The sequence below is a fragment of the Corapipo altera genome, unplaced genomic scaffold (genome assembly GCF_003945725.1).
Source record: "Corapipo altera isolate COAL_440 unplaced genomic scaffold, ASM394572v1 2b, whole genome shotgun sequence".
NCBI lineage: Eukaryota > Metazoa > Chordata > Aves > Passeriformes > Pipridae > Corapipo > Corapipo altera.
Window position 1 is genome coordinate 23,317,883 of NW_020884874.1, and position 26,526 is coordinate 23,344,408.

At 39.4% G+C, this 26,526-nt stretch overlaps 1 protein-coding gene across 1 annotated transcript; it reads right to left on the bottom strand.

Annotated features, from left to right (window-relative positions):
* Positions 1-3,087: 3,087 nt before the first annotated feature.
* On the bottom strand, positions 3,088-24,792 carry NMBR (neuromedin B receptor). Its single transcript, XM_027634230.1, has 3 exons — positions 24,155-24,792; positions 9,689-10,037; positions 3,088-7,309 (listed from the first exon to the last, which is right to left on the bottom strand). The coding sequence occupies exons 1-3, from the start codon at positions 24,568-24,570 to the stop codon at positions 6,908-6,910; spliced, it is 1,167 nt and encodes a 388-aa protein (XP_027490031.1). The 5' UTR covers positions 24,571-24,792; the 3' UTR covers positions 3,088-6,907.
* Positions 24,793-26,526: the final 1,734 nt, after the last annotated feature.

The following is a 26,526-nucleotide window of genomic DNA, read 5'->3' on the forward strand; positions in this document are numbered from 1 at the left end:
GTAACCATCTCCTCCTGGGTTATGGGGGCTTCACTCATCTCCCCATCACCAACTTCCAGCTCTAGGAGCTGGGTATCCTGAGGAAACTGGTCTTGATATTGAAGATTGAGGCAAAGAAGGTAGTAAGTACCTCTACCTTTTCCTCATTCCCTGACACTGCACTACTCTCTGCATTTAACAAATGATGGAGACACTCCTCGACCCTACTTTTGCTGCCAATGTATTTATAGAAACTTTTTTTGTTGTCTTTAACTGTAGCAGTAAAATCAAATTCTAGTTGGGCTTTGGCCCTTCTCATCTTCTCCCTACATGACCTTGCATCATTGTTGTAGTCCTCACAAGTTACCTGACCCTCCTTCCAGAGACGATAGATTCTCCTTTTTTCCCTAAATTCCAGCATAAGTTCTCTGTTTAATCAGGCCAGTCTTTTTTCCTGATGACTTGTCTTTCTACACACGTGGGGACAGCTTACTCCTGAATATTTAACAATTCCTTTTTAAAGCACAGCCAGCACTCCTGGAGTCCTTTGCCCTTCAGGAAAGTCCCCTGACTCTCAAGGAACTTTGTCAATCAATGTCCTAAGTAGGCCAAAGTCTGCTTGCTGGAGGTTCAAGGTGGAAGTTCTGCTGGTGCTCTTCCTTTCTTCATGCAGGACTGAAAACTCTACCATTTCCTGGTCACTCTGTCCAAGACAGCCACTGACCACATCACCCACCAGTCTTTCATTGTTCAGAAAAAACAGGTCTACTAGAGCACCTCCTCTGGAATGTTTATTTGCCAGTTTTTTTAGGAATTTGTCTTCCACACACTCCAGAAACCTCCTAGACTGCTTCCTCTCTGCTGCACTGTATTTCCAGCAGACAACTGGCAAGTTGAAGTCACCCATGAGTACAAGGATCAGAAAGCATGAGACTTTTGCCAGCCACTTGTACAATGTCTAAAGAGCTTATAGCTATCCATTGTAGCACTCTAGTTGTGACTCTAGTCATCCCACCGTGTTTCTGTGATAGTGACTACATCATAACTTTCCTGCTGTACAGTGGCTTCCAGCTCCTCCTGCTTGCTGGCCATACTGAGTGCACTGTTGTAGATGCACTTCAAATGGGCTAATGGTTTTGCCTCCATCCCAGGTATGCCACCCCTAGGCTCATCTTTAGTGAGCCTGGTTGTGGTGGGGGAAAAAAAGTTTTCCCCCTGGAGTTAAAAAAATGGTAACCCCCGAGGGGGTGGTGTCCCTTGGGGTTGAACCAATCAGCACTCCTGCAAAATATAAACATATCACAACCAGACCAGAAAAGAAGGATGCTGTAGTTGTTGGGAAGTGGCCATGTTGTAAAGCCACAAGGAGAAGGGGCAAGAGCCCCTTTGGGGGGCCATGGCCCCCGAGCCCCTGGCTGGAGTCATAGAAACTCGGAAACAGTATTAAACTGGACCGGAGTCTGTGACTGAGAAGCTGAGAGTCTTTCTCCACTGTGAGTGGGCAGCAGGAGATACTAAAAGCAGTGGCAGAGCATCAGTGGATGGAGAACCGTGGCAGAGAGCCAGAAAGAGATAAGATACAGCAGAGACAGCCTGCAGCCAAGCAGGAAGACACAGAGATCTCTAACGGAGAGAGACAGAGCAGGACTAAGCTCTACAGAGAGAGAGAGTTTGGGGTAAGAACGGAAACAAACCCCCCAAACCCCTCTGAGACCTCCTAGAGAGGAGGAGGAGATGAACTCCTATTTGAGAGGAGTCTTGGACTGCAGCATGCACCGGAGAGAGGAGCTAAGAAGCTCAAGACATCCCGGAGCTGGACCAGGATGGCCAGACAGAATGTGGAGGGGGTGACCTTGCCCCCCCACCGCCGCTGCTGCTGCCAAGCTGGCAGTAGCTGAGACAGAGCACAGGAGCTCTGATAGAATGGTTGAGGCAAAGGCTTTCAACTGAAAGCTGCCCAAGACGTTCTGACTCAGGGGTGAATCCCCTGAGGAAAGGGACCGTCACGAAGACCCCTTGCACTTCGTGATATGACGTGGTGACGTGAGCTTGTCCCTGATATTGCAGTCCACAGGAGAGAGAGGGGGTGAGAGGAGACCCTCCCCTTGTGTGTAATGGAAGGAGATCCAGCTACAACAGTCCAGCTACACCTGCTGCATGGAAGAGGAGAGACACTGCTGTTCTGAGAGTGGAAAGGATCTCTTCCTTCTTCCCTTCTGAACTTTCATTGGAGGGAGAAGAGATTGATCCATTGTAAATACTGATTTATCATAGGAGAGATAGTTAAGATTATGTATATGATGTATTGTAATATTTATTTCTACAGTAATTGTAATATAATTCCCTTTCCCCCCATATTGAGTCTTGTGTAGTGTCTGGAGAACCCATCTCACACTGGGGTGAGATTTGGCAGGGGGGCTTGGACTCGAGAATTGGATTTTAAGGGTCTCAAACAACGACACTGGTCTTATGACCTTCCCCCTTCGAGCCTAGACTTCACAGCCTGACTAACTCCTGGGACATAATTTCTGTAAACCTATTTGACTGAGCTAAGACAAATATTTATGGGGCAGGTGTGTTGCAAAGATTTGTTCCATATCGTAACTGAAGTGGTTTTGTTGAAGATAATTATCATGTCACAGTGTAATACTAAATGTTGTGTCTCAGGTCAGTTAAGAATTTAACCATACTGACATTTCAGAATTCACCAGTGTATATAATGCTTTTATGACTGACAGGGTGGAGTGACAAGATGCTATCAGATTTATTCTGTACTAGCTCTAGTCTAGAGGAAAAAAAAGTCTTACACTGAGGAAGCAGTAATTACCTCTATTCCCTCATTTTTCAAACACTGAGAAGGGATGGTAGTTTTCTCAATTGTTGCAAAAATATCTTTGAAAGAAACCATCTCAAAATTCAGGAGAGGAAGACAGAAAAGAACTGATGTTTCTGAAATGAGAAAGTTTTCATAACAGAAAGAAATAATCAGGTGGTATTTTAACTGTTTTAGCATAGATCTAAATGTAGTATATGAAAAGGTGATCTCATTTATGGATTTCCTTTGTTTCTTTGATTACAGTTAGAAGAAAATACTTCATAAAATGTGTTCTACAATCATTTAATTGTTAGCAAGCAGTGTTCTCTGAAAATAGCTTTATACATACAGTTGTACTTTTATACAATATGTACAGAAACACAGTAACAGACACTTCCAAAATGTGCATATTGGGCTAGCAATACACCCAGTAAAGCTCCAGAAAGATTAACTAATTCTGGCACGCCATGCTACAAGAATTTGAGAGGAGCTATATACAGTTTAGGTTACTTACTCAAAACAGACTTGAAGTATTAGGCCTGGGAAATAATGAACCAAAATTGTGCTGATTTCCTGACAAGAAGGAGTTATAGTCTAGAACACCTTCCCCTTGCAACAAAAAGAAATGTAGCTTGCAGTTCTGCCAGAAAGCTGGCTCATGCTGTCCATAACACACACAGCACTTTAAGATGCTGAGCGAAGAGTATGAATCAAACACAAGCATCAAATCTACTATAAATTAGATTATTATTTTTCCGGTAGGGCACCTGTATCATCTGGTAATGTCCCCATCAGACAAATGCATTTAGGAAATAAAGAACACAATGGATTTAGAAGTCCTGTGAAATGCTATGCAGTGTAGAAAGTTGCTAAACAAAATCAGGAGCTGAGAACCAGAAAAAAACCAGCACAAATGAATGGGGAACTTGATTGCAGTCAACGATCAGCACTAAGAATTGACAAAGGAAGATTAAGCTTTTGTGTTTTGCAGGTGTGAAATATTTGTGAGTAAAAAGGATTTGAGACTGATTAGAAGTGTGGAATCCAAAACTTTAGAACACTAGATTGTGGAATACCATTCCTAAACCATGACAGGTGACAATTTCCTAAACCATTACACATAGATTTACAAGTTCGAATCAATTGGCTCCTTTGTGTAAAGCCTTCCAAGGAGCCACTGAAGCCACAGGGCAACTGCAATCAGCTAGGGCAGGTAGTATGGAGCTGAACTACACTGAACTTCATAAGTTTTCTCATTTGAATGCTGCACACAACTTTAACTACATTACATCACCCTATAGGTTCATCCAACTGGACCATGCTGGTTGACAGTAAGAACTTCAATCTGTTACTTTCCCTGTTGAGTGGTAAAAACTGGGGATTTTTTTTCTCAGATAATTAGCTAAATCATGTACAAATTACATCAGTTTAACTTCTTGCTGCTTTAAAAATTGGGGTAGGGGTATGACTAGTCTTGAAGACAGGGGAATTGAGAAAGAAATTTTGAACTTCCGATGGTTCCACAATTACAAACAGGACTAAATAAGTGCAAGTGCATAAATAAGGACAAAAGGAATAGTGAGTTGCTACATTGCATAAGCACTTCAGCTTTTGAAATTATAAGGCTGGAAACTAATTCTGAAATCCAATCTAAATTTCTGGTGTACTTTCTAGTATTCACCTTAGACAAGTCACTGCAGCAGTCGAGGATACGATGTTGTGACAGAGAGATCTGTGCTGGCGCAGTTCCATCCAATTTCAAAGAAAAAGGCATTTAAAATTACATTTGGCTCATGAACTGGCCATAACAAAATAATTTCACAAGGTGCCCTTATCTGCCATTACTGCCCCTTCTCCTAAGAAGGACACTGTGAGCATTTTCTCTCTGAAGCTCAGACACAAAACAAACCCTGCCCCAGCTAGCCTCTCACCTGGCTTGGGAATAATTATTCATCTGACACCGTGCAGCTGTGTAAGGGGGGAATCAGCTCTGACTCCTCCCAGAAGCTTTTATATGAACAGCCTTGCCCGAGCAGCAGAAGTATGTTTCTGTCTTTGTGCCTAGCTGACTACCTGTGTTGGCATGTGAACTGATTAAAAAAATTTTTAAAAAAATATATTATTTTAGGGCTGAACTTCTTGCTTTCTTGAGATTTGAAGGGCAGTTTTGCAAGCTTTGTCTGGGGTATCCCTAGTAGAGATCTGTAACTGAAAAAAAAGAGGAGTAGATCCTCCTAGCAAATTTGTTCTGGACATGATGGTAATTGGTACTAGAGCCTCACACAGCATTCTCAGCTGTTTTAATCCCAGGTCCGCACTGACCATGTACCTTGAAAGTGTCCTCCTAAGAATAATGACAAAGATGTATGCTGCCCATGGCACTGGAATGACTAACAAAAACGTTTGAAAATCATTTTTTTAGGCAGCTCAGACAGGATTTTCAGAAGTACATTGACTATTTATGCACATGGGCCTTCAGGAAAAGAAAAAGTGTCAGATTTTCAACAGTACTGGAGCTTTGTTGAGACTGGTAAACAGTGTGTGCATGAGGAGTAGATCTAGAAGATAGAATAGAATCACAAGATAGTTAAAACTGGAAAGGACCTCTAAGATCATCGCATTCAACCATTAGCCTAGCACCACCATGTTCACCACTAAACCATATCCCCAACTGATATATACACTCCTTTTGAACACTTCCAGGGATGGTGATTCCAACACTTACCTAGGTAGCCTATTCTAATATGCCTGATCACCCTTTCAGTGAAAAAATTTTTCCTAATATCTAATCTAAACATTCCCTGACACAGCTTGAAGCTATTTCCTCTCGGCCTGTCACTTATTACTTGGAAGAAGAGACTCACCCTCACCCCCACCTGGCTTCAACCTCCTTTCACGGAGTTGTAGAGACTGATAAGGTCCCCCTGAGCCTCCTTTTCTCCAGACTACATAACCCCCGCTCATTCAGCAACTCCTCATAAGACATGTACTTAAAACACAGAAAGCAAACAGCTGGTACTGAGCAACCAATGCCAGCTACTCATGCCAGCCACCCATGTTTCATTAGTTGGGGGTTGTCTCAGACTAGGACTTGTCTGGCCCATGGTCTGGATGATCCTTAGCGATCAGAGTATGTTGAGTGCGCTCCTGCATGGCATCCTTCAGTTTGGTTTTGTCTGGTCTTAATCTGGGTTCTGCACTCTGAGATCTTGCTGAGCTGTATGAAGACTTGCCACAGAACCCCTGTGAAGTAGCCACTCAGAATTTTACCTTCTTGAATGTTCAACCCTCCCAGTACACTTAGCATCCTTCTTAGCTGTGTACTGATATCAACAACATCAGTTAGCAGCAAATATATAGCATGTAGAAACTCTAAACCAATGGTGCTACAGTCTTAACAGTCAGAGAAACGAGCTTTCAGACACTGAGTTCTAGAAAACCTGCGTGTTGCACCCATTTTTCTTTTGATATGTTAACCATGAAAACAATGAAATTTTAGCAGATAAACTTCTGACCTCAGCAGCAAGCAGAAGCTTCAAAGAGTAAAATCTCATCACGTATGTCTACCAAAGTGAACAAACAAGGTGGATTTCAATGAGGTAAAGATCTGGCACTCGATACTTGAATATTTTTTTATCTGAAACTAGAATTTACGTGTTGCAATGGCCCTTTAATTGAGTCCAAAATGCCTAACAGTCTTAACAAGCAATGTCTGTAGATACCACACAGCTAAAATAATGCAAAATCTATTAGAGTAAAACATAAGCCTGGATCAATATTCAGTTGAAAATACATATTTTTTCAAATCAGAAAATCTAAACTTTTTAAAGCAATATTATATCAGATACTCTGTTTTCCTTCATGTTAAACACATACTAGCATGTCCTTTAAAGTACAGTGTAACACCAGTCAGTTTTGGTTTCTCAATAAAATGTACTGCTCATTTCTATCTAAGAGTCAGACTAGGTGTGAGATAATCTGATACTGGCCAGACTTTGAGAGAACCTCTATTTTGAGTACTTAGACAGTCTAATCACGAGAGCCAAAAGTGAGTTACAAACCGCAAATAAAATGTTCAAATTTGTTTCACAGTCAAAAATTACACATGTTAAATCATAATGACATTTCTTGTTTCAAGTTGTGCCCATTCAGTTGTGTCATGGTAGTCGCTGTGTTCCTGGTATTGCTTTTCAGGGAAGTCATTTGAATGGCAGAAGAGTTGCGCAAGTAGCTGGCAGATCTCTCTCGCTGAGCTTTCTTCCTGCAGCAAAGCTGGTTGTTGAAATGTCTTCTGAAACTCTCACTGAGAAAATACAATGCAAATGGGTTGACACAAGAATTGCAGAAGCTTAGCACTCGGGCCACTAAGGTAACAACCATATGTCCTGTTGATGGATCAATCTTATTGTAATGAAAAGATCGGTACATGTATAGCACATGGTTAGGAAACCAGCAGATAGCAAAGAAGCCAACAAAAACTAGAACAATTTTTGCCAGACGTTTCCGAGTTTCCATCTAAAAAGATGAAGAGAACCCAAATGAACAACAACGAATAGAACTACTCCACATAACAGACTTAATTAAAACATGTAGTATTTTGCTTTATATTAGCTTCAACAACTATCATAAGTAAGGTCAGTAAAAATGCTTCCTTCAGGGGTTGAATTACTTGTTCCGTCTCATTTACTTTCCTTTCCCACTTTCAGTTTACTTTCACTGACAGATCCTAGCTGTTCGCAGTTACACAAGGTTGCTCTTTCTATACAATATACACAGCAAGACTGATTCATGACCCAAGGAAACATTGGCTTTTAGCCTGAAAGTAAGCACCAAAGGATGTCATGAACCGTAATCTTTTCTGATGAGATCTCAATGCTTGGCTTGAAACTTAAGTTTTAGTTAGAAAGCTATTTAGAAACTGTTGGCTTTAAAAATAGAGACATTGTGAATGAAATGTAGAGACATTACTAGGGTGTTAGCCATTCTATATATATATATACATAGATAGATAGATAGATAGATATATTTATATCCCATTGTTTTTCCTGAAGTGCCTCAGCTTGCCCCTCTCTCCTAGAGAAACCACCAAAACTGCATTACACAGTATAAAGCATCTTAATTCCAAGGTAAAGTGAAAGGTTCCATTAAATCTTCAATAATGACATGAAATGTACCTTAATTTCAGCACTAAGTTATAATGGATTACAGTGACACTACTGAGAATGGCTGAAAATTTGGCAAGATATGAGCCTACACAGTGAATCCAAAGTGAGAGAGAGACTGGACAGATAGAAGGCACCAAAGAGAGGCAGAAAGTTTCTTCATATTCTTCCTAAAAGATTTATTATGTACATGAAGTATGAAAATTTTGCAAATGCAGGAAAGTTTTCTAGCTCTGCTCAATTTTCTGGAAAAAAAAAATTAAGCAAATTTATTCTAACAGGGTTTCAAAATTTGTGAAATTAATCTTTAAGTAGTTTTTTTGTCTCTATCTAAACAAAAAACAATGGGGAATTCCCAAAAGATGGGAAAACTCTAACATTTCAATTAGGTAGCATTTGCACTCATATTGCAAGAGCAAACTAAAAGGTGCAGAGGCAGAGAGTGAATTTTACACTTGGCCTAAAGAAACATGATTTGATAGCAATAGTCTGAATTTATTTCTTCTTGCTGGAAGACATGTAAGTATACCAGAATTTTCTATTCTTCTGAGCTTCATAGATTAAAAAAAGAAAAAAAACCAAGTAGAATGAAAAAATATGTTCTTACTTTGAAAATACATGTGAGTTCAGAAATGTGATATAAATTAAACATTTTTTTTCCATCTAGAGAGTTCAGCCAAAAGGCTCTCTATATTTCACAAGAAAATAAAATAATACCTGAAGTGCTAATATGTATGCACTTTTGACAAGAAACAGACCAGAGTAGAAATGAAATACTGCTCAAAAAGGACATGAGGGAATGTAGTCTTTCCTTTAAATGAATATGTACATACTATATATGCAAGGAGATTTCAGTTAGTATGGAGGTAGTTTTATAAAATTCTGGAAGAGAAAATCATTCAAAGTTGTTTTAATAGGCATAAGTATTTTTCTCTATCACTACTAATGCTTTTTCAAAGTGGTCAAGGCACTTTCACTGCAAAACTGGTGTTTGTACATATAAGTGTTCCTGCTAATGTTGCTGTCTTACTGCTTCCTGTGCCTTACAGGGAAGATGGCTTTGTCCAGCATTTTAAAAAGCTTTGTCTCAAAGGTATACAGAATCTATACCAAGACTGTTATAGCATCTATAACAGAAAGGATATTAGAAAAGTGAGAGTTCAGGATTATATCCAAGGAAGATCTACTAAGAAAGTCAAAAAATAATCAGTTAATGCTCTGTGTTCATCTTTTCAGCACTCCTTGGTCTGAGAAGACCTTAGATTTCCTACATAAATCTTCCCTGCTTATGTCAGTTTTCTCATTTCCAAGCACAAATAAAAGAGGGACAATTCTCAAAGATTTCTTTCCCAAAATGGCTGCCTATAGAGACAGGTGAAGTCTGTCTACATTAACTACAAAAAACATCATTCTTTAGTAAGAACACAAGTAATGGTTAAATTAACAGCACATACAAGGATATGCACCAATGTCATTTAATGTTAAGAATGTGGATTGGTGGCATTGAATTTATATTTTACCTTGCTCATATTAATTTACATACTGGGCTTAATACTGAGTAATTGTGAAAACTAGGAGATTTTTCAGATAATCCTTGTCTTAGTTCATGTGGAAACTGAACTCATCTTCTGTAAAATCCAAACTATTTGGGTGTTATAATTCCTTTACTTTCATTTATAAGTGCATACAAAACACAAATCTTTCAACAGGATGTAAAAAGCAAATTGCTTACCTGTCTTTTGGAATGCTCACTGTATTCTCCAGGGATGTTGTGAGCACTTTTTATTAAACTCTTTGCAATATGATAGTAGTAGATACTAATAATCACAAGAGGCACAAGGAAATATACAAGGAAAAGCAGCACAGAATGGATCTTTGGGTGCATGTCATCTGTCATGGGGTACGGTATGCACGCTGTGAAAGTGGCATTATCTGTGTCATTGATGTGAGCCAGTTCGGAGAACACTGCTTCAGGAACTGCTAGGAGCACGGAGATTACCCAGATGGCAGTGGCTTTAAGACAGGTCCATAGCACTGCACTGGAGGTCTGGATGTCCATGGGATTTACAATTGCTTTGTACCTGAAATTGATCAAAATGCGGATGCAAATTAAAAGGTATTCAAATTCAACACGTGATGCACAAGATCACTTCATGCTTTTGATTAAAATAATATGTTTTGCTCTTATTTGAAATGTCAAGGGGCTTGTAATCTTTCTTAAATTTGCGTTCTCTAAATCTCTACCTTTATTTGTATACATATTCATCAGAGGTGGCAGAGGGAGGCACCATAACCTGTGGCTGTAGGTGCCCATTCCAAGCCAGTGTGGTGAAAGCCCAGAATTAGCCATGACTTTGCACTTTCTTTCTCCTAATACCCCCCAGCAAATCTCCAAATGTGCATCCTACCTCTGTATTTCCACCTCCCTCTTGTACCAGCACACGCACACTTAGCATTTCCTTCCCTCCTCAGCTCCTGAAGCCCAGGGCTCCTTCCTGTCTGTCACCATAGCTTTCCTACTCTAGGATAACCCCAGTCCTCCTCAGAGGAATATATACATCTCCATAAAGTCAGGCAGAAATTACTCCCAACAGCCTGCAACTACTAAACTCTTACATAAAGTAAACATTTCCACATCCATAGTTGGAAGCTGCTGCTCTACACTGCATTTTGGAAAACTGTCTCATAATATATGATTACATATAAACCTTTGTGGAATTGATAATTTCATAGCCCTTACAATGAAAACAGGAGGAATTGCAGAGAATGGAAATATCACTCTACAGCAAAGTAAAGTAAACAAACAGAGGTAGACTCTGGTCAGGAATTATTTTATTAAACAACATCATTGCAGGAAGAGAGAAAAATTGAAATTTTCCACAAGAAAATGTACATGCTAAAAGGGCAAGTATACTTTGAGAAAAATTTATGGGGGATATCTTAATGTTTTCCTTAGATTTTTTATTTTTTTTATGTAAGTAAGCTATGCTTTAATGTTTTTATTAAAAACTAAACCTTAAACAGAACATTTCAGTTTGTCTAAGGGGCGGTAATTTGGAAGGTTGCTTTGTCTCATAAGTTTTTTTAGCTTTCTCAATTCTTTTGTTTTTATTTTCGATGTGATTTGAAATGGTTGGGGTTTTTTTCTGAAACAGCAAAAGTTTTGAGAATTGGAAAAAATATTCTTCTTTAATATCTAAAGGAAAATTTGATAAGAAGAAAGGAGTCAGGAGAGATTCTTACTTCAGGTACATAACTTCATCCATCTTCCAGTCTTTCTAGTCAGTGGAGATATACTTTCAAAGAGTGATTCAGATTTCAAGTGCATTAAATCACACCCTGAGGTGTTTATTTTTCTCTGTTAGCTATACAGTGAGATTAGACTGAGAACTCAAACTTAGATGCCTATCACTTTGTGATAAAACCCCATATCCAAGCATCTAGATACATATACATGCATATAGACATTTAAATATGTATGGTTATGAGCAGGGGTCTAAATACATACCAAGGGTTAGTTTATACCCAAATATAACATAGTTGCTGAAGGGACTGCTGGGAAATGGAGCTGTGATCCCAGATATCCTTTATGGCTAATTTGCAGGTCCTGACAGGTGGTTCATAGCCTCTCAACACCATGAGCAGATATTTGATGAATTTTGGATTAAAGCCGTACCACCACACAGCAACTTTGAGTTTGCTGGCAATCAGCACTGCAGCTGGCTATGCCATGAAAATGTCTGGAGCAGAGCACTGTCTTGGTACCTTTTCTTCTGAGAATATTTGAGTCAAAATGTGCCTTGGAGTCCTCTGTCTCAGAATTGTGATAATTTTTTTTATCACTAAATAATTGAAAATAATGGCTATTTATGTGCATATCTTCTCTGAATTCAGAAAGATTTTTACTGTATCTTCACCCATATCATGCAGTAGAAAATGAAACTCAGCAAACTGTCTTTGTTAATTTATGTTTACCATTTCTGCTAACGCACAATGAGAAACTCCCTGGACACCAAGGTGTAAAGAAATCCTTTATACTGCCATAAGAAGGACAGAAGCTTCTTCACAAAGCATGAATACTACCCAACACAAACTGTGACCTTATTATTCAATAATTGCTTCCTATTGCTGTCCGTCTTGATTTCATTACATAGAGACAGACCCTCTATTTCATTTCATTCAACTGAGGTGACGTCAAGTCCTTACATCTGCTCATTTTTAAAAAACTTTACATTCCTTGGGAAGAGCTGGTTTGGAGTCTTTGGGACATGGGGAGGGCACTGGACAAAAATAATATATTGTACTACAGATTATTTTTAGCTTTTCTTTCCCATTGCTTCAAACTATTTTGACCACAGCCCTATGACCCAAGACAATGACCGTAGCACAAAAAATTGTTTTAGCATTTGGTCTAGTTAATCTCTAAATGGAAGACCTTTTCAGAAGTCTTCACATTAGAAAAAGACGTGGCATATATTTCTACTTTGGCTGTTTCAGCAAAATATCATGCTTTTCCTTGAGCTATGACTGACTCCAGTTGGAAGACATGGGAGCAAAGTGCCCCTTTTCACAAAACAGCTGAGTTTAGTACAAAAAAATTTCTTTTATTCTACTTGCTACTTTACTGACTACAAGTGTCCTTCTTCCTAGAGCTCAGCTTTTCACAGTACTCAGTGTCAACGAGAAGAAAAAGACACTAAGTGCTGTACAAAATCTGTCATCTTGTTCATATCTTTGTGAAGATATAGAGTAGAAAGAGACAGGTTACAGATAAAATCAAATGTAAACTGAATGAAATGAGAAGTGTTCCCAAAGTGAATATACGAATTCTTCCTTTGTATAAAACCAATGTAAGGCTAAGGCATACCACCAATCATTCAAATTAAAAAAAGCATATTTTCTGTCAATTAAAAAAAAACCAGTAAATTGAGCAAAGGTGCAAATTAGTCAAATTAGTAAATAAATCCATCTTTTCCTTTACTTCACTGATGGAAAAAAAGCAAATTATAGATTTATGTGAAGTTCAGGAAATATTCATAAATACACATTTGGTTTTAATTAGAAACCTTCATGTAAATTCTGTCTTCCTATATCCTTTATCATTATGACTGCTGACAAAGAGACCATTCAGGAAACACTTCCTTTCTTTGGAGCTGTGGTTTCTGCCAACAGACACAAGCACAAACTTGCCCATTCTGCAGATTGGTTTTGCTTGTATAGTGTTTTTTTCAATAGAAAGCGATCTCCTCCCTTCTATGCAACCCCAAAAAATTGATGAAAAGAATATCCTCTTCCTCCAGGATTATAACATGTTGCTACCTTATAAACACCAATCTATTTTATTCTCCTAACCTTTGTTTTCAAAGCCATTCGTAAAGGTATTTATCAGCTTCAAACTAGAATGGAAAGCTCTATTCCTGTCTCTGCTGCTTCCACAATGCTATTCCCCTCCCACACACTTGACTTTAAAAGAAGCTGCTCCATGCTTACAGCTAAGCTGTCTTTCCATTACATTGCTGCTTCCTTTCCTAGAGTACTTAGTTGTGATGGCCTTAAAAACAAAACAAAAAAAAAAAACCAACATGAAGCATCTAGACAACACTTAGGCAGCAACTGGACTAAGATAACAGCCAACACTTCCAACCAGAATTGCCACAATATCTCCTTGCTATTTTGATTCTGGATTGTCTGTTGTCATTTCTTAAAAACCCTTCAGATCAAGGACTTTCTTCTTGTTCCTGTTTATATAGCACCTATCACAAATAGGACACTAATTTATAGCCTAGTTTTCTACATGCCATCACAATGAAAATAAATATAATAATGAAGTGTCATAAAGCAAGGAGAGACACAATTCAGGCAGGGTAAATCCATATTATTTTCTTTAATTTGCATTTCAATCCTGAAACTGGAGGGGTTGGTATAATTTGCCTTATCATAAATAAGTTTTTTTAAGTGATGTTGCTGAGCCATACTACTGCATTTCCTGAAAACTAGAGTCATTTAACAAAACCATTCATGTGATAATCTTTTATTGTGTCACTGCATGGTGATTTCAAACACAAAAACCTAACAACATAAAACATATCTGAATAGAAAACACAGCTGTATGGTCAGTATTTGTTGAAAATACAAATACCGTGTCCATTCCACTACAGTAGAATGAAATTTTGGATGGGACCAAAGTCCTTTTCCTTGTATGGCAGTTCATTTGACTCAACTCCAGTTGAATAATCAAGAGGAGAACAATTTATCTAGCTGAGAACAATATGGGATCATTTGATGTCCCACATTTGTGTTGTGGGAACTTCTTTCGCAACAGACAAACTGTCTGAAATTTGCATTTATTCTATTTTATTCTTACAAATTCTTGCAATGCAAAAAAAATCTTAATCTTTTTTTTTCCACAGATAGTCCCAATATTTTTATTCTGTGCTTATCTCTTGAAGGAAGAGAATTGCATTCACTCAGGAATGAGCACCTCTCAATGTAATGAACAGTATTAGAAATGAAGACCAGCAGACCATGTGTAAACACACTTAAAGTGAATGTCAATGACATGTGTTCTGTATTTCATAAGGAGAAAATCCCAAGATTTTCCCAAGGCAAGAAAGTTTTCTACTACAGAAATAGGCTTTGTTGAGCCAAAAAGCTATCAATAATGCTTCAACAAAAAAGTCTGATTTAAACTTTTGGTTGATGATTTCTCCACCCTGAAAACAATCAAAAGAGAAGTTTCCCAGGATGATAGGTGTTTCTGCATGAAATATATTACCTGTCCTGTCCACTCAGTGTATCAGAGAAGAAATTTTGGTTTTCATTTTCATTTTTTCTTGTCTTGCTACTTCTTCCTCTTGCTATTCACCTCACATTAGCTAACTATGTTTCTTACAAGCTCATAAAAATCTTGCAATGCTAACTCATTGTCCACAATCTGGATTTTTAGTTCTACTTCTCTAAAGCCATTTATTTATAACTGCAATAGTTAAAAGTACCATCAGTAATTTCTTCAATTCTCCTCCTGAAAGAAAAATTAGTAAATTGTTTCAGTGGCTATTATTCAGAAAAGTTCATATATTTCAGTATTCCCAGTAAATTTATGTTTAAGTTTGATAATTCCAAGTCACTCATCAACATATCTTAAGACGGACAAATAGGTGTTCATTAGAGTTGCAGTTTCTCTAAGTTTCTACTTAGAGAAAAGAGAGGAGAGATAAGACGAGATAAGACAAGCAAACATGAATGTAATCTAATACAGACTTATGCTACATTTATATGAGCAAACTAAATAGTGCTAGAGTCTATTCTTAGGCCTGGAGGACAAGTGGCATTGGCTGGACATCCATGACTAGTTCAACTCTTTAATATCCCAATATGAGACCATCACTTCCAACAAAATTAGGCAGTTTACACTTCTATTGGTAATGGCCTCCGAGCTTGTGTTTAATACTGGATCATGCCTAGAAATTGTTTAGGAGAATATTGATTGACCCAGGTGAAAACCACACCATGAACTGCTCTAACAACAGTTTGACAAATAGCTGACTTCCAGCGCTCAGGCCTATGCTTTGGTACTGTTGAATATGGGTTTGTGAGTATATAAATATATATTATATATATATATAAATATATATATATAAAACATAAATATACGCAAACATATTTATGTGCATGGCAAAACCCCCACACACTTTCAGCTGCCTGGTCCCAAAAACATTATCCAGAAGCCTCACACAATGGTTGACCCATTCCAACCTGCTGTGCACATTCTTTCTTGACTTCTAAAACTAAGCAAGCAGTTGCATTTCCCCTGCTGTGCATGCCAGGATTGTACCTACTTAGTTTGCATCTAAGCTTCATTAGGATCCTGTAGCTAAGCACAGAAAAGCTGAGGAGCCTGATCTCAAAGTTGTGTTTAAATAATGACTGGAGCACACCAAAATCATTAACCTTCACAAAACTGCCATGGCAAAGGCAGCTCTGGTACCTGCCTCTCCAAGAACAAAACAGAGCCATTCATTTGGCCAGAGTGTCTGAGAGTCATTGATCAGGCCTGCTAGACAGCGGCTCAAAATTAACATTTCACTTGTGAGGAGAGAACCCTATTCTTAAAGTACAAGGCAGTTTAGCATGTGTATTCTCTTGGTTTTTATTGCCTTTCTGGAGCATTTACCTCATTCCAACACTAATTTGGGATTCTGGATTTTGGATTCTGCTCTGGAGGGGTGGAGAGGTGGAGGGGAAAGTCAGCACCTAGGCTAGACACTAGGCATTGCAATGTGGAGCTAGGACACCTTACCTACTATTGGCTTTGTTCACTCGTTCTCTGCTCACCATTTAAAAAAAAAAAAAAAACCTGGAAAAAAAGAACTAATCTTGTTTTATCCTTCCAGACTTTATGTTCTGAAACTTCAAGGGTCAAAGGACTTTGAGAAAAGAGAAACCCGTATCTCCAAATAAGCTTGATCCAAATTCCATTGATACCCCTACCTTTTCAACTGATGAGACAGAGATGTGTGCTCATCTGCATATTCACAGTATGCTTACTACATGTCTCCCAGCAACAATATCTATATATATTTGAATGAAGAAGATCACAAAATCATCACTGATGGAGCAGAAGGTCAATAAAAATATCAGTCACAGACACTAAAGTGCCTGGAAGCTGAAATCCTGAGTGTAAACTATGTTCAGTACCAGTTTATCCTTATAAAAGTTCTGCTGTTACAAAACATTTCCTCCCGTTTCCTTGAGGAACTCAGTTATAGTCCATGCCATGGCAGATAGCATACTATTGCAGAGAACATCACATGGTCAGATGATTTTTAGAAATGTTACAAGCCAGGAAGAATTAAATAACCAAATCTCTGTTAATATATCTAGAACAGACTTAGATTTTACTATTTGAGAATTTAGACCCCAAATCTCTAATTTCTAAATTCAAAAAGCAGTAACTTCATTTATTTGCTCCACTATTATCATCTAGAAGGCTCCACCCTGCCACTTTTAAAAAAGTTTCCAGTTCAGTTTCATTTGCAGCTTCTATTCTTAGTCTACCCTGAAATCAGCGCAGATGGAAAAAACAAGTAAATACCATGGAAAAAAAGGGAAGATTAAAAAAATCAGAGGAAAAAGTTAATATAGCAATCCTTAAAATACAAACAGACAAACCTGGAGCTAAAACATAAACATGTCACTATTTTAAAAAAAATGCTGTGAAAATCAGTTGGAAAAAAAATGAAACCATATTTAGGATAGTCATGTGAGGGAAAAAAACAAAATCATATGAGATACAATGACAACATATTGAATAATCCATTTCTTTCATGTTTGTACACACACCACAATTTTGTTTGTATATATGCTCACACAAAGCTAAAAATATACAAACCTGTATGCAGCAGATGTAATTACACCAAGCTTCATGTGGGTTGTTTGCCTCTGGTTATTTTCTCTGATATCTGACAAGTTGTGTGAAGTTAATGCCAAAACACACTTCTCTGTAATGGACACCAAAGGTGGTTTCCTCATACATTCCACAGATTTCATGAACTAGTAATAACTTACTTGCTATTTGTAATTACAATGTCAAACTTGGCTGAATCTCAGGATAGATTTAGAATTTCATAGTGGAGATACATGTCTAGACCTAGGGATTGTGACTGCATATACATTGTTTCATTAGTACATATAAAAACACATAAAAATAATTTAGCACCAGGAATATATAGTCTGGAAGAATGGTTCTGCAGCAAAACTCATATGATAAATACAGAAGTTCTTCTATAATTATACTATTCAAAATGAGGACTTAATTAAACTATCCCTTTTCAGGAGAATATTTGAGAGTTCCATCACTCTGCACACATATAAAAGAGATCTATTATTTATTCTCTAACAAATTTATTATCACAGTAAACATGTAAAAGCTTTTGCCTAAAGAAAGCACACTTGATCTTTGACATAATTTCTAAGGACATGACAAATGCAGACTTGAGGATTCCAACAGTTCCATTTGTATTAATCCATCGCAATGTAATATACAAGGTAGTTGTGTACCATGTCATGGCAAGAGCCAAACAGATAAAATAAATGAATGGAGATTTACATGCTTGGTAAGCATTGGGCTGGATTTGCTGCTTAGCAGCTATTTTGTCTGTCCCTGGCATAGGCTTTTACTGAATTGATCAAAGAAGCAGGAAACAAGGGGGATGCTTTTGAAACTGTCTCTCAGGATTTAGGTTGCGGTCTGTCAAAGGCTACTGGACACTGGTATTTGCATTAGTCAAAGCAAAGCTGGCTGTTGCCAGCACAACACAGCCACTGCATTGATCACTGACCAGGATAAACATCACAGCCATTTCTCACTTTGCCATCCTCTATCTAAGCCGCTTCTGTATGAGTTGAAGAGCACACACAGGACACAGGCACAAAGGCAGGAGTTTAACAGATGTAGGTGTCTGCATGAATTTTGAGAAACAGTTGTCTAACTTGGGAGGAAAATGTTATTTACTGAAAAATAATTTTCAGCTATGTAAAGACGGACACAAGTGGAATTTCTCCAACAGCTGATTTGACTTGCCTGGCTGGGACAATATTACCCTAGAATAGTTGACTCCTTAACCTACTCCAGACATAAAATTCTTTCTGCAGTGTTCTGTGGGAGTTTTCTTTTGTTTCTTCTGAAATATTTGCCATCATATTCTTTCGATCTGTATAAAATGAATATAAATCAATAAGAACATTTTAGAGTGGAGATAGGTGAGAACAGGCTTCACTGTTTAACTTGACAAAGGTGTTTTAGCAAGGTTTATTTTGTAAATCAAGTTGGCACACATAAACTAAAATACGAGTTGAAAAAATGTGACAGACAAAGCTTGCCAAATGACTCTTATTTTTGTTTTGCTTTGCCTGTTATTGCGTAATTATAACCATATTGCTACAGCCTACAGTGAGGGAAACATCTGGACTGTGATTTATTTTAATGTTCTTCAGTGACTCATTCATTCAATACATTTACCTCAAGTGTATGTGTTTCTAAGAAGATTCATACTTCTACTTGGTCCATATAATTTTTTTCCCATCTACTATATACAGTTTCTCTCTTATACAGATAATCTTTCATTTTACCTTTGAGTTTTTTTCTTTATTCCTCAGTTAATTTCCAAGATGTCATTTAATACTACTTTCCTTGTAAAGGTTCTTTAATCCCTGAATATCAGCTATTAGAACTCAAAAGGAAATCATGTCCACTTTCCTGCTTCACCTGCTCCACCCCATGTAATAAGAAATGAGGATTTCACATTTCTCCAATCGCAGTATTTCAGCCTGAATCAGCATCTTCCATAACAAAAAAAAGAAACTGTAAGTAAGTTCTGAAAAGAGTAAAAAGAAATTTTTATTAAGGTGCTATTACTAATGAAAAACCTAAAGGAGTTATTAGTGCAGCTTTTTACACTTCTGAGTGTCTTCAAAACACTTTCTTAGTTCCCCCCAAAAAGGGAGACAATAGACATGCAAACTGAGCCAAAATGGATTTTGTTATCAACTGTCATCAGAAGTCATCACATAAATAGTAAACTTGCAAAAACCTTTTTTAGCCTTTTTACAGTTTTAAAAATACAGATTGCAATCTTACACATTTAAAGCAAATAAACAAAGAAATAAAACAAACCAAAAAAGAAGGATCAAATAGTTTAGCTATGCAAATCTATAGAATATATAGATTCTCAGGCACTGTATTTAGTTATTTAAGTATGAATTTAAATTTTCAAACTCTTACCTGGTTAATCAAGTCTCATCAAAGGTGTCCTTACGTCACACTTTTTAGAAAGAAAGTAAAGAAGATGCTATTTTAACTGCAGCAGGGTGAGTTCAGCTTTGCTGCCTCCATTAGAGTGTAGCAGGACTGCATTTGAGCTAACACATTTAAATCCTTCATTAGAAAGAAAATTCAATGTAGGAAAAGTAGCAGAATTAAATTTAATCCTATTGTTACAGATTACATTAAAAATGAGGCATAAATCACAGCCAAGGAGAAAAGGAAAGACTATGTGGGACAAATCTAGAGCTGTTTGAAGAGACTGACATATATTCCTTCAAAGTTTACTCCAGTGTCTTGGCATTTTGTGGGTACCACACAATAATGCAGTAATGGCCAAAGGCGCACAGTTACTCACTCTTAATTCACTGACTCCTGAGCTTTTCCAGCCACCTCTCCACACCAAGGTTTATGTATCATTCAGACCTCTAGCTCTGAAAAGCACCTTGGAAACACCTTTCTGTTCTTGCCATCTATGTCTTTACCTTACCTGGATTCCTTACCAGGAACAGGTCCTTGCCCTACCTAGACGCCTTCCCAGGAAAAAAGCAGCAAGACCTCTTACTCTGAGAAGAAAGTGAGGAACCTCACGGGCCCAGTTTGCATTCTGAGCTAACTGCATGGTCCACCACGGACATAAATTGGAAAGTCACTCCTTGGAGTAGTGAACAAGTTCATGGGATGGTTCAAGTCAGATTCATCTGTGGCTTCTGCCCTTTTTTGCAATGAGGAGATACTGGCACACATTTTCTTCATGTATGTCATGCTGCAGTCCCTCTGGCAACACTTCTCACCTCTTTATTTTTATCCTCCTTATCAAAGACCACACCAAGTCCTGGGACTTTCTCAGTAACATCCTTTAGATCTGGTCAAAACTGCAGTCCATGAACCCTGGAGAAACAAGCTCATCAGAGACCTGACTTTTAATTCCTTGTCTCATCACATCTTTAGGAAGTGCATCCCTGGCCTTCATACATCAGCCCTGTGGGCACTTTCAGGGTTTGTTGAGTGCTGTTGGGGTTGTTCTGCCCTATGGTGCCCTTAGTTCCTTTTATTTTGTTGTTTTGGATATTTTTGTCCTTCAGCCCCCTTCTATTTTTTCATTTGTCATCCACTGTAATTACTAGGTTTTCTCTTTCTGTAATCCACCTTCTCTTTTTTCCTTGGTTTTATAAACCAGAGAAATATTAACATTTCCAGACGTGATCTGGTTTCTCCACAATAGAAAAGAGTGGCCATGAGAGGCGCAGGTGCTGTCCCTACACATCTCCTGCATGGCAGTGAGAAGGGATGTCTGGCTCAGCAGCACAGCTCCTATGCTGCCTTCCCCACACCATAGCAGAGGGAGATCACAATCTGCTCTCACACCAACACCCTGCACCACCAGTGCATCATCTCTGCTGCCACCATCCCCACCACTACTGCTGACCTCCCATCCCTCTCTGCCCCAACACATGTGGGGCTGCATCTGGGCACCACTCCCTGGTCAGTCAGGCCATCAGGAGTTCAGGAATGGGAAGAACCAGCTTCTATTCCTGTGATGAGGGTGGGCAGCAACCTATGCTGTGTGCTCCTAATTTCAGTTTCCAAGTGTGCTCTAGGGAAGTCTGGGAAGAATTGTTAAAAATTACATATCATGTTTGTACACATACACAAAAAAAATCCAAACCCAAAACAAAACTCAAACCATCTCAGTACAAGATAATGAAGCTTCCAGTTAAAAGGTGCATGTTTGTCAGACAGAAAGCATTACTGATGCTGAAAGGGACTTCTGTGACAAAAATCCATACGAAATAAAGAAACTTTATAAAATATATATATGCAATTAGTACTATTTTTTCTTCCTTAAATCTTCAGTTTGTTGGTAACAGTCATTCAGAGTTTATAGCTTCTGTAGCTGCTTTTGTTAAATGTATCAACATACATGTGAACCATCATGCAGAATTTCCACAAAAGCAATAAGTGCTAATTAGACTGTGGAAACCAAGACAACTTTCCTTATCCTACTTCACGCAGGCATGTTGCAAAGAATTCTAAATATTCCTAAATCTGTTCCTTAGTGGAATCAAAGTCTGGCATTCCATACAGTCCCATGGCAACAGGGAATAAAAAGCAGGAAAGGCTTTAATTACCATATATTAAAATGTACTTTGAGCATTATCTGTGAAAGAGACAGAGAAGACATTGTGTATCAGACCAAATATGTACTGGATTATAATGGAGCCCATGTAGTGACATCACTGCACACAAACATATTATGCTAGATTCACTTATCTGGAGAAAACACTGCACCCAGCCAGGCCTCACCACCTCAGCACCTCTTGGGTGCAGGATGCTGCCACCACTCCTGATCTGCCTGCATAATTACCCATAACTGATCTAGTCAAGACGACACATGTTAGGATCAGGCTACAGATTAGTGTGACACAAACCCCTCCACACCAGTGGACCCTCTAGTTCAACACAAGTGTCGTACAAAAAAAAGTAGATGCGATTCCAACTCGAACTCCACCGACAGTTTAGCCAGCTTCACTCAGCGATATCTTGGGCCCCTAGGAGACTCGTCTCTGAAGTCAGTGGTTGATCTTCTGACTGGAAAATAAATGCTTTTTTTCTCAGTAACCAAAAATAAAATTGCAGAGTTTAAAGAAACAGAGTTGTTTAATTCCTAGTAAAAACCATTTCTGACATTGGTATATACTGCAGACTCCAAAATGCTAAAGGAATGTATTTATTATGAGCTTATATGATCTCAGTACACAAACTGAAGCTGTTTTCTGGTATGTGCAATTCTAAATGCTTTCAGTGTAAACAGATTAAGCATTATTACTTCTTGAATCTTTACTGATATTAAAGGAAGGATACAAAATTATATGGAAAGATCAAACAATGAGTGCTCCAAATCCATATAAAAAGCAAATGAATGAATCCTTAAATCACTGGCATTCTCTCACATCACATTTCACTGGGAGACGATCTCCACTTCAAGCAACTTCTTCCCTTTTCAAATAAGATACCACAATAATAATTTTAAGCAGTGGAAATAGAGCAGAAAGAGCACTGCAGGGTTTCCTTGGCTCTTTAAGGACAGATTTTGACATATCTTTAACTGATTTAATCAGAGTGTTACAGGTGTTCACTTTAAGGTATGTTTTGCAAGCTATCATTAAAAAAATATAACCAATTTTCATAAGTTATGAAGTCTTTAAAGACAAGTGTGTTCAGTCCTGATTCAAATACAGCTGAAATTTATGTCTGCTGAAGACTATCCTCAGGTGTAATCAAACAATTTACTGAATTAAAAAAAAAAAATTACAAGACCCTATTAAAAAAAGGATTAAAAGTTTTAAAGAAACATTACTATAATTGTGAAGATATATCACTAAACTCAAGACTTCACATTATGCACCAATATAATGCAGTGGCTCAGTTTAAAACTCAACAAAATAAAATGGGATAATTTCTATGGAGAAAGAATTAAATATTTTCATTTCTGACTTAAAAAAACCCTGCTTAGATAACAGAAGAAAGACAATTTCATTTAATTCAAGGTTGCAATTACACTGCAAGATTTTGTCTTTCAGAGCCTGAAGCACAGTCCAACAGGCACTCAGTTGTTATGAATTCCTTAAGTACCCCTTCACAGTAATTGGAAGGAAAAATTGGGGATCCAGCTCTTTGTTTCTTCCTAATTTGACAAGTACTGAAGACGAAAGTGTTACTTTCTATTTGTTTTGGGGTATTTTTTTTCCACTTTTCTAAAAGTTCAGAAGACAAAAAGAATAGTTTGAACAAAAGTTTAAGACTGACAATTACAACAGAACAGTTTGGTGCCTCTGAATTCCCAGAAGCCAAGCTAGTTCTGGCATTCACCTCTGGTAACCTGCTCTTCTACTAAGGCACAGATACACATACACCCACTCATACATACACTTTCTCATCAGAAAGAAACAAATTGATTAAAAGTACCTCTGTGCTTGACTTGGTTTAAGTTGCTCACTGCCTGTTAGCATAACACTGTGACTTGGCAAGGGTCATATCTGGCATCTAAAACCTTCCTCAAATGAATAAGATATGGCCTGTTACAGGCCCATCCCAGAGGTGCAGAAGACAGGGCTAAACCCAGTTTTTGCAGCAGACACCCTGGAAGCTGAAGGCCCAGGCACACCCATTTCCAGATACCTTTTAACTCCAGCTCATACCAGACTTGCCATCGTCAGTGAGGAAAGAAGGAGCACAAGCACCTCACAAGCTGGAATGAGGGGACTGCAAACCAGGGACACCTTATCCAGAGGGGCACTTCACCTTTCATGCTAGCTCCGGCCAGCCTTTGCCCAACCTGCAGAGAGCTGAGAACTGGTAGCCCAGCTTTCCTACCTGTCAGCACTGAGGGCAGTGAGAGTGAAGACAGAGACACCAACGGAGGTGAGCTGGATGACAGGGATGAGCTTGCAGCCCAGCTCCCCAAAGAGCCACTCCTCAGAGAAATACCGGGAGGCATCCACGGGGACACAGGTCACTAGCAGCAGCAGATCACCAGCTGCAAGGCTGGAGATGAAGATGTTGGGCACACTTCTCATGGCACTGTTGGAAATGAAGATCTTCATAAGCGTGATGTTGCCCAGCAAGCCGACAGTGATGATGAGGAGGTAAAGCGATGGGATCACACAACGGATGATGAACATGGCCGTGCCCTTCTCTGGGGGCAGCAGGGCTGTGTCGGGCACCAGGTGGGCACTCCCATTCTCCCCAAGGGGCATTGGTGTGAGCTCGGGCGAGAGCTCTGGCTCCATCCTCCAGCTTCGGGTGGACTGAGGGTCTCTAGAGCAAAGTGCAGTGGGAGCCACTGAAAAGCTTTACTTTTCTGCAAGTCAACCAACTTTCTCCCCCCTTCCCTACTGCCTTTCTTCCTTTCCCTTCTTTGACGAGTTTTTTCCCTTCAGAAATGCAGAAGAATGTCCAACGGTGCAGTGGCGGGGGAGGGAAATAAAAATTCCCATGCTCTGCCCCTCGGCTTTTCGCACAAGCCTGTCCCGATGGGCAGGTGGGCAAGAGATCCTGAGCCTCGCGGGCAACGAACGCCGTCAGGACAGCGGCTGCCTACCCTCGTCCCCGGGAGAGCCCTCGGATGCTCGCTCCGGCCACCTCCCCGCGCCCGCAGCGGCCCCGGGGCCGCCAGCGCTGTCCAGCGGCGCCGGCGCTGCTCGGCCCGCAGCTGCGGGCGGCGGCGCCGGAGGCGGGGGCGAGGCGCAGAGCAAGCTCCCTCCTTACTCCGCAGCCCCGGTTTATACCTGGTACCGGGAGGGGCCGCCCCGCCTCTCCTCCTGCAGGCGCCTGTGCCCTCGCCCCAGCCCCGAGCCGCCGAGGTGGATCTTGCGCGAAACGGAGAGGCGGATCCCGGAGCCGACGCCGTCCCGCGGGGTCCCAGCCCCTGAGCGCGATGGAGACGACGGGAGGAGCGGGAGGGGCGAGGGGAGCCTCACTCCCCGCCGCTGCCCTCTGCAAGCAGTCCCCGAGAGGCGCTCTCCGGAGGACTGTCCGCCACGTCGGGCAGAACGCGGGATCGCCTCCGGAAACCAGTCTTCCAGCATTTTACCCAGGTGAAACCAGGGCGCATTGAAACGCAGGGTGACGGGGAGCGAGGGACTTTTGGAAATAAAGAGATTTTATTCCTGACATCCAGCTGTGGGTTCTGCATAGATTTTACTCAAAGGCATCAGCTGAGTTTAAAGTTTTAGGGTTTGATTCACGAAGTTGCATTTCATAGTGGTCTCGACATGGAAAGGGAGACAGGTATTGTCTTTTATCTGTGACTTACTATGCAAATGGTATAACACAGTGGAGAATGAATGTTGTTTGCCTCTTTGAAGAGTAGCATTTGTCCCTAGTGTTTCTCGCTTTTCAGTGAGGTAATGTCTTTTACTTCCTAGTGTCTGCACGTGTGTAGGCTTTCCAAACAGTTCCATCTGTTTCCAGCAGAAGCCATGAATGTACATAGCTGGAAGACGGGCAGACCTACTGAACTGAAGTTTTCAAGACAAAGTACTAACACAGAGGAATAACAGCATTAGCCATTAACGTGCTCTGCAGATTTATTCCTTTATTTCTTTTTCTCAAAAGGGAGGATGTATGAGCTTGTAGCAAACTTGCTTATTCATGTTATTAAAAGAGTTCTCTTGAAGCTCTGTGAGTTTATGACAGGTGTATGGAGGAGAGTATGTCCACTCAAATATCAGAAGAAAAGCATGTCCCATGTGCAGTGATACATAGTCTGTCCATGGCATGCTGTCCAGTGTAGGAATTAAATCAGAGATTTCTCTTAAATAAATTTTTACTAAGATTATCAAACAAAAAGCATTAATGTTTCTTAAAAGTTACACCTCTCTGTATCAATTGATTGATCGTTGTGATTCTTCTCACATCCCTGAAGATACAAATGTGTTAAAGTTGTGTAAATTACCGATTCATATAATGCTGAATAATTTGTTAGAGACCCAGCCAGTGCTTCGCCTCAGAAAAGATCAGGCTAGAGACTTCACCTTTACCACTAGGCAGCTCATTGGAATTGTCACAGAGCTCCTCTGGAAGTGATTCTTGTTACTGATCAAGTTTCCTCCACACACTGTTAAATGCATCTACACTTCCTCCGAGGCAGCCTTACTGATGGCTTAGATATTTATCTAAATTGCTGTGACCCTCTACTTTGCTGAGCATACATGAAATTTTCCAAGATCATCGATATTCAGGTC

What these genes read in the sequence shown, in the direction of transcription:
- NMBR (XM_027634230.1), bottom strand. Translation starts at nt 24,570, where the DNA reads ATGGAGCCAGAGCTCTCGCCCGAGCTCACACCAATGCCCCTTGGGGAG. An exon ending in ACTGCCCTCAGTGCTGACAG is followed by an intron (nt 10,038 to 24,154) that starts GTAGGAAAGCTG and finishes GATCAATTTCAG; the next exon opens with GTACAAAGCAATTGTAAATC. An exon ending in GTGAGCATTCCAAAAGACAG is followed by an intron (nt 7,310 to 9,688) that starts GTAAGCAATTTG and finishes TCATCTTTTTAG; the next exon opens with ATGGAAACTCGGAAACGTCT.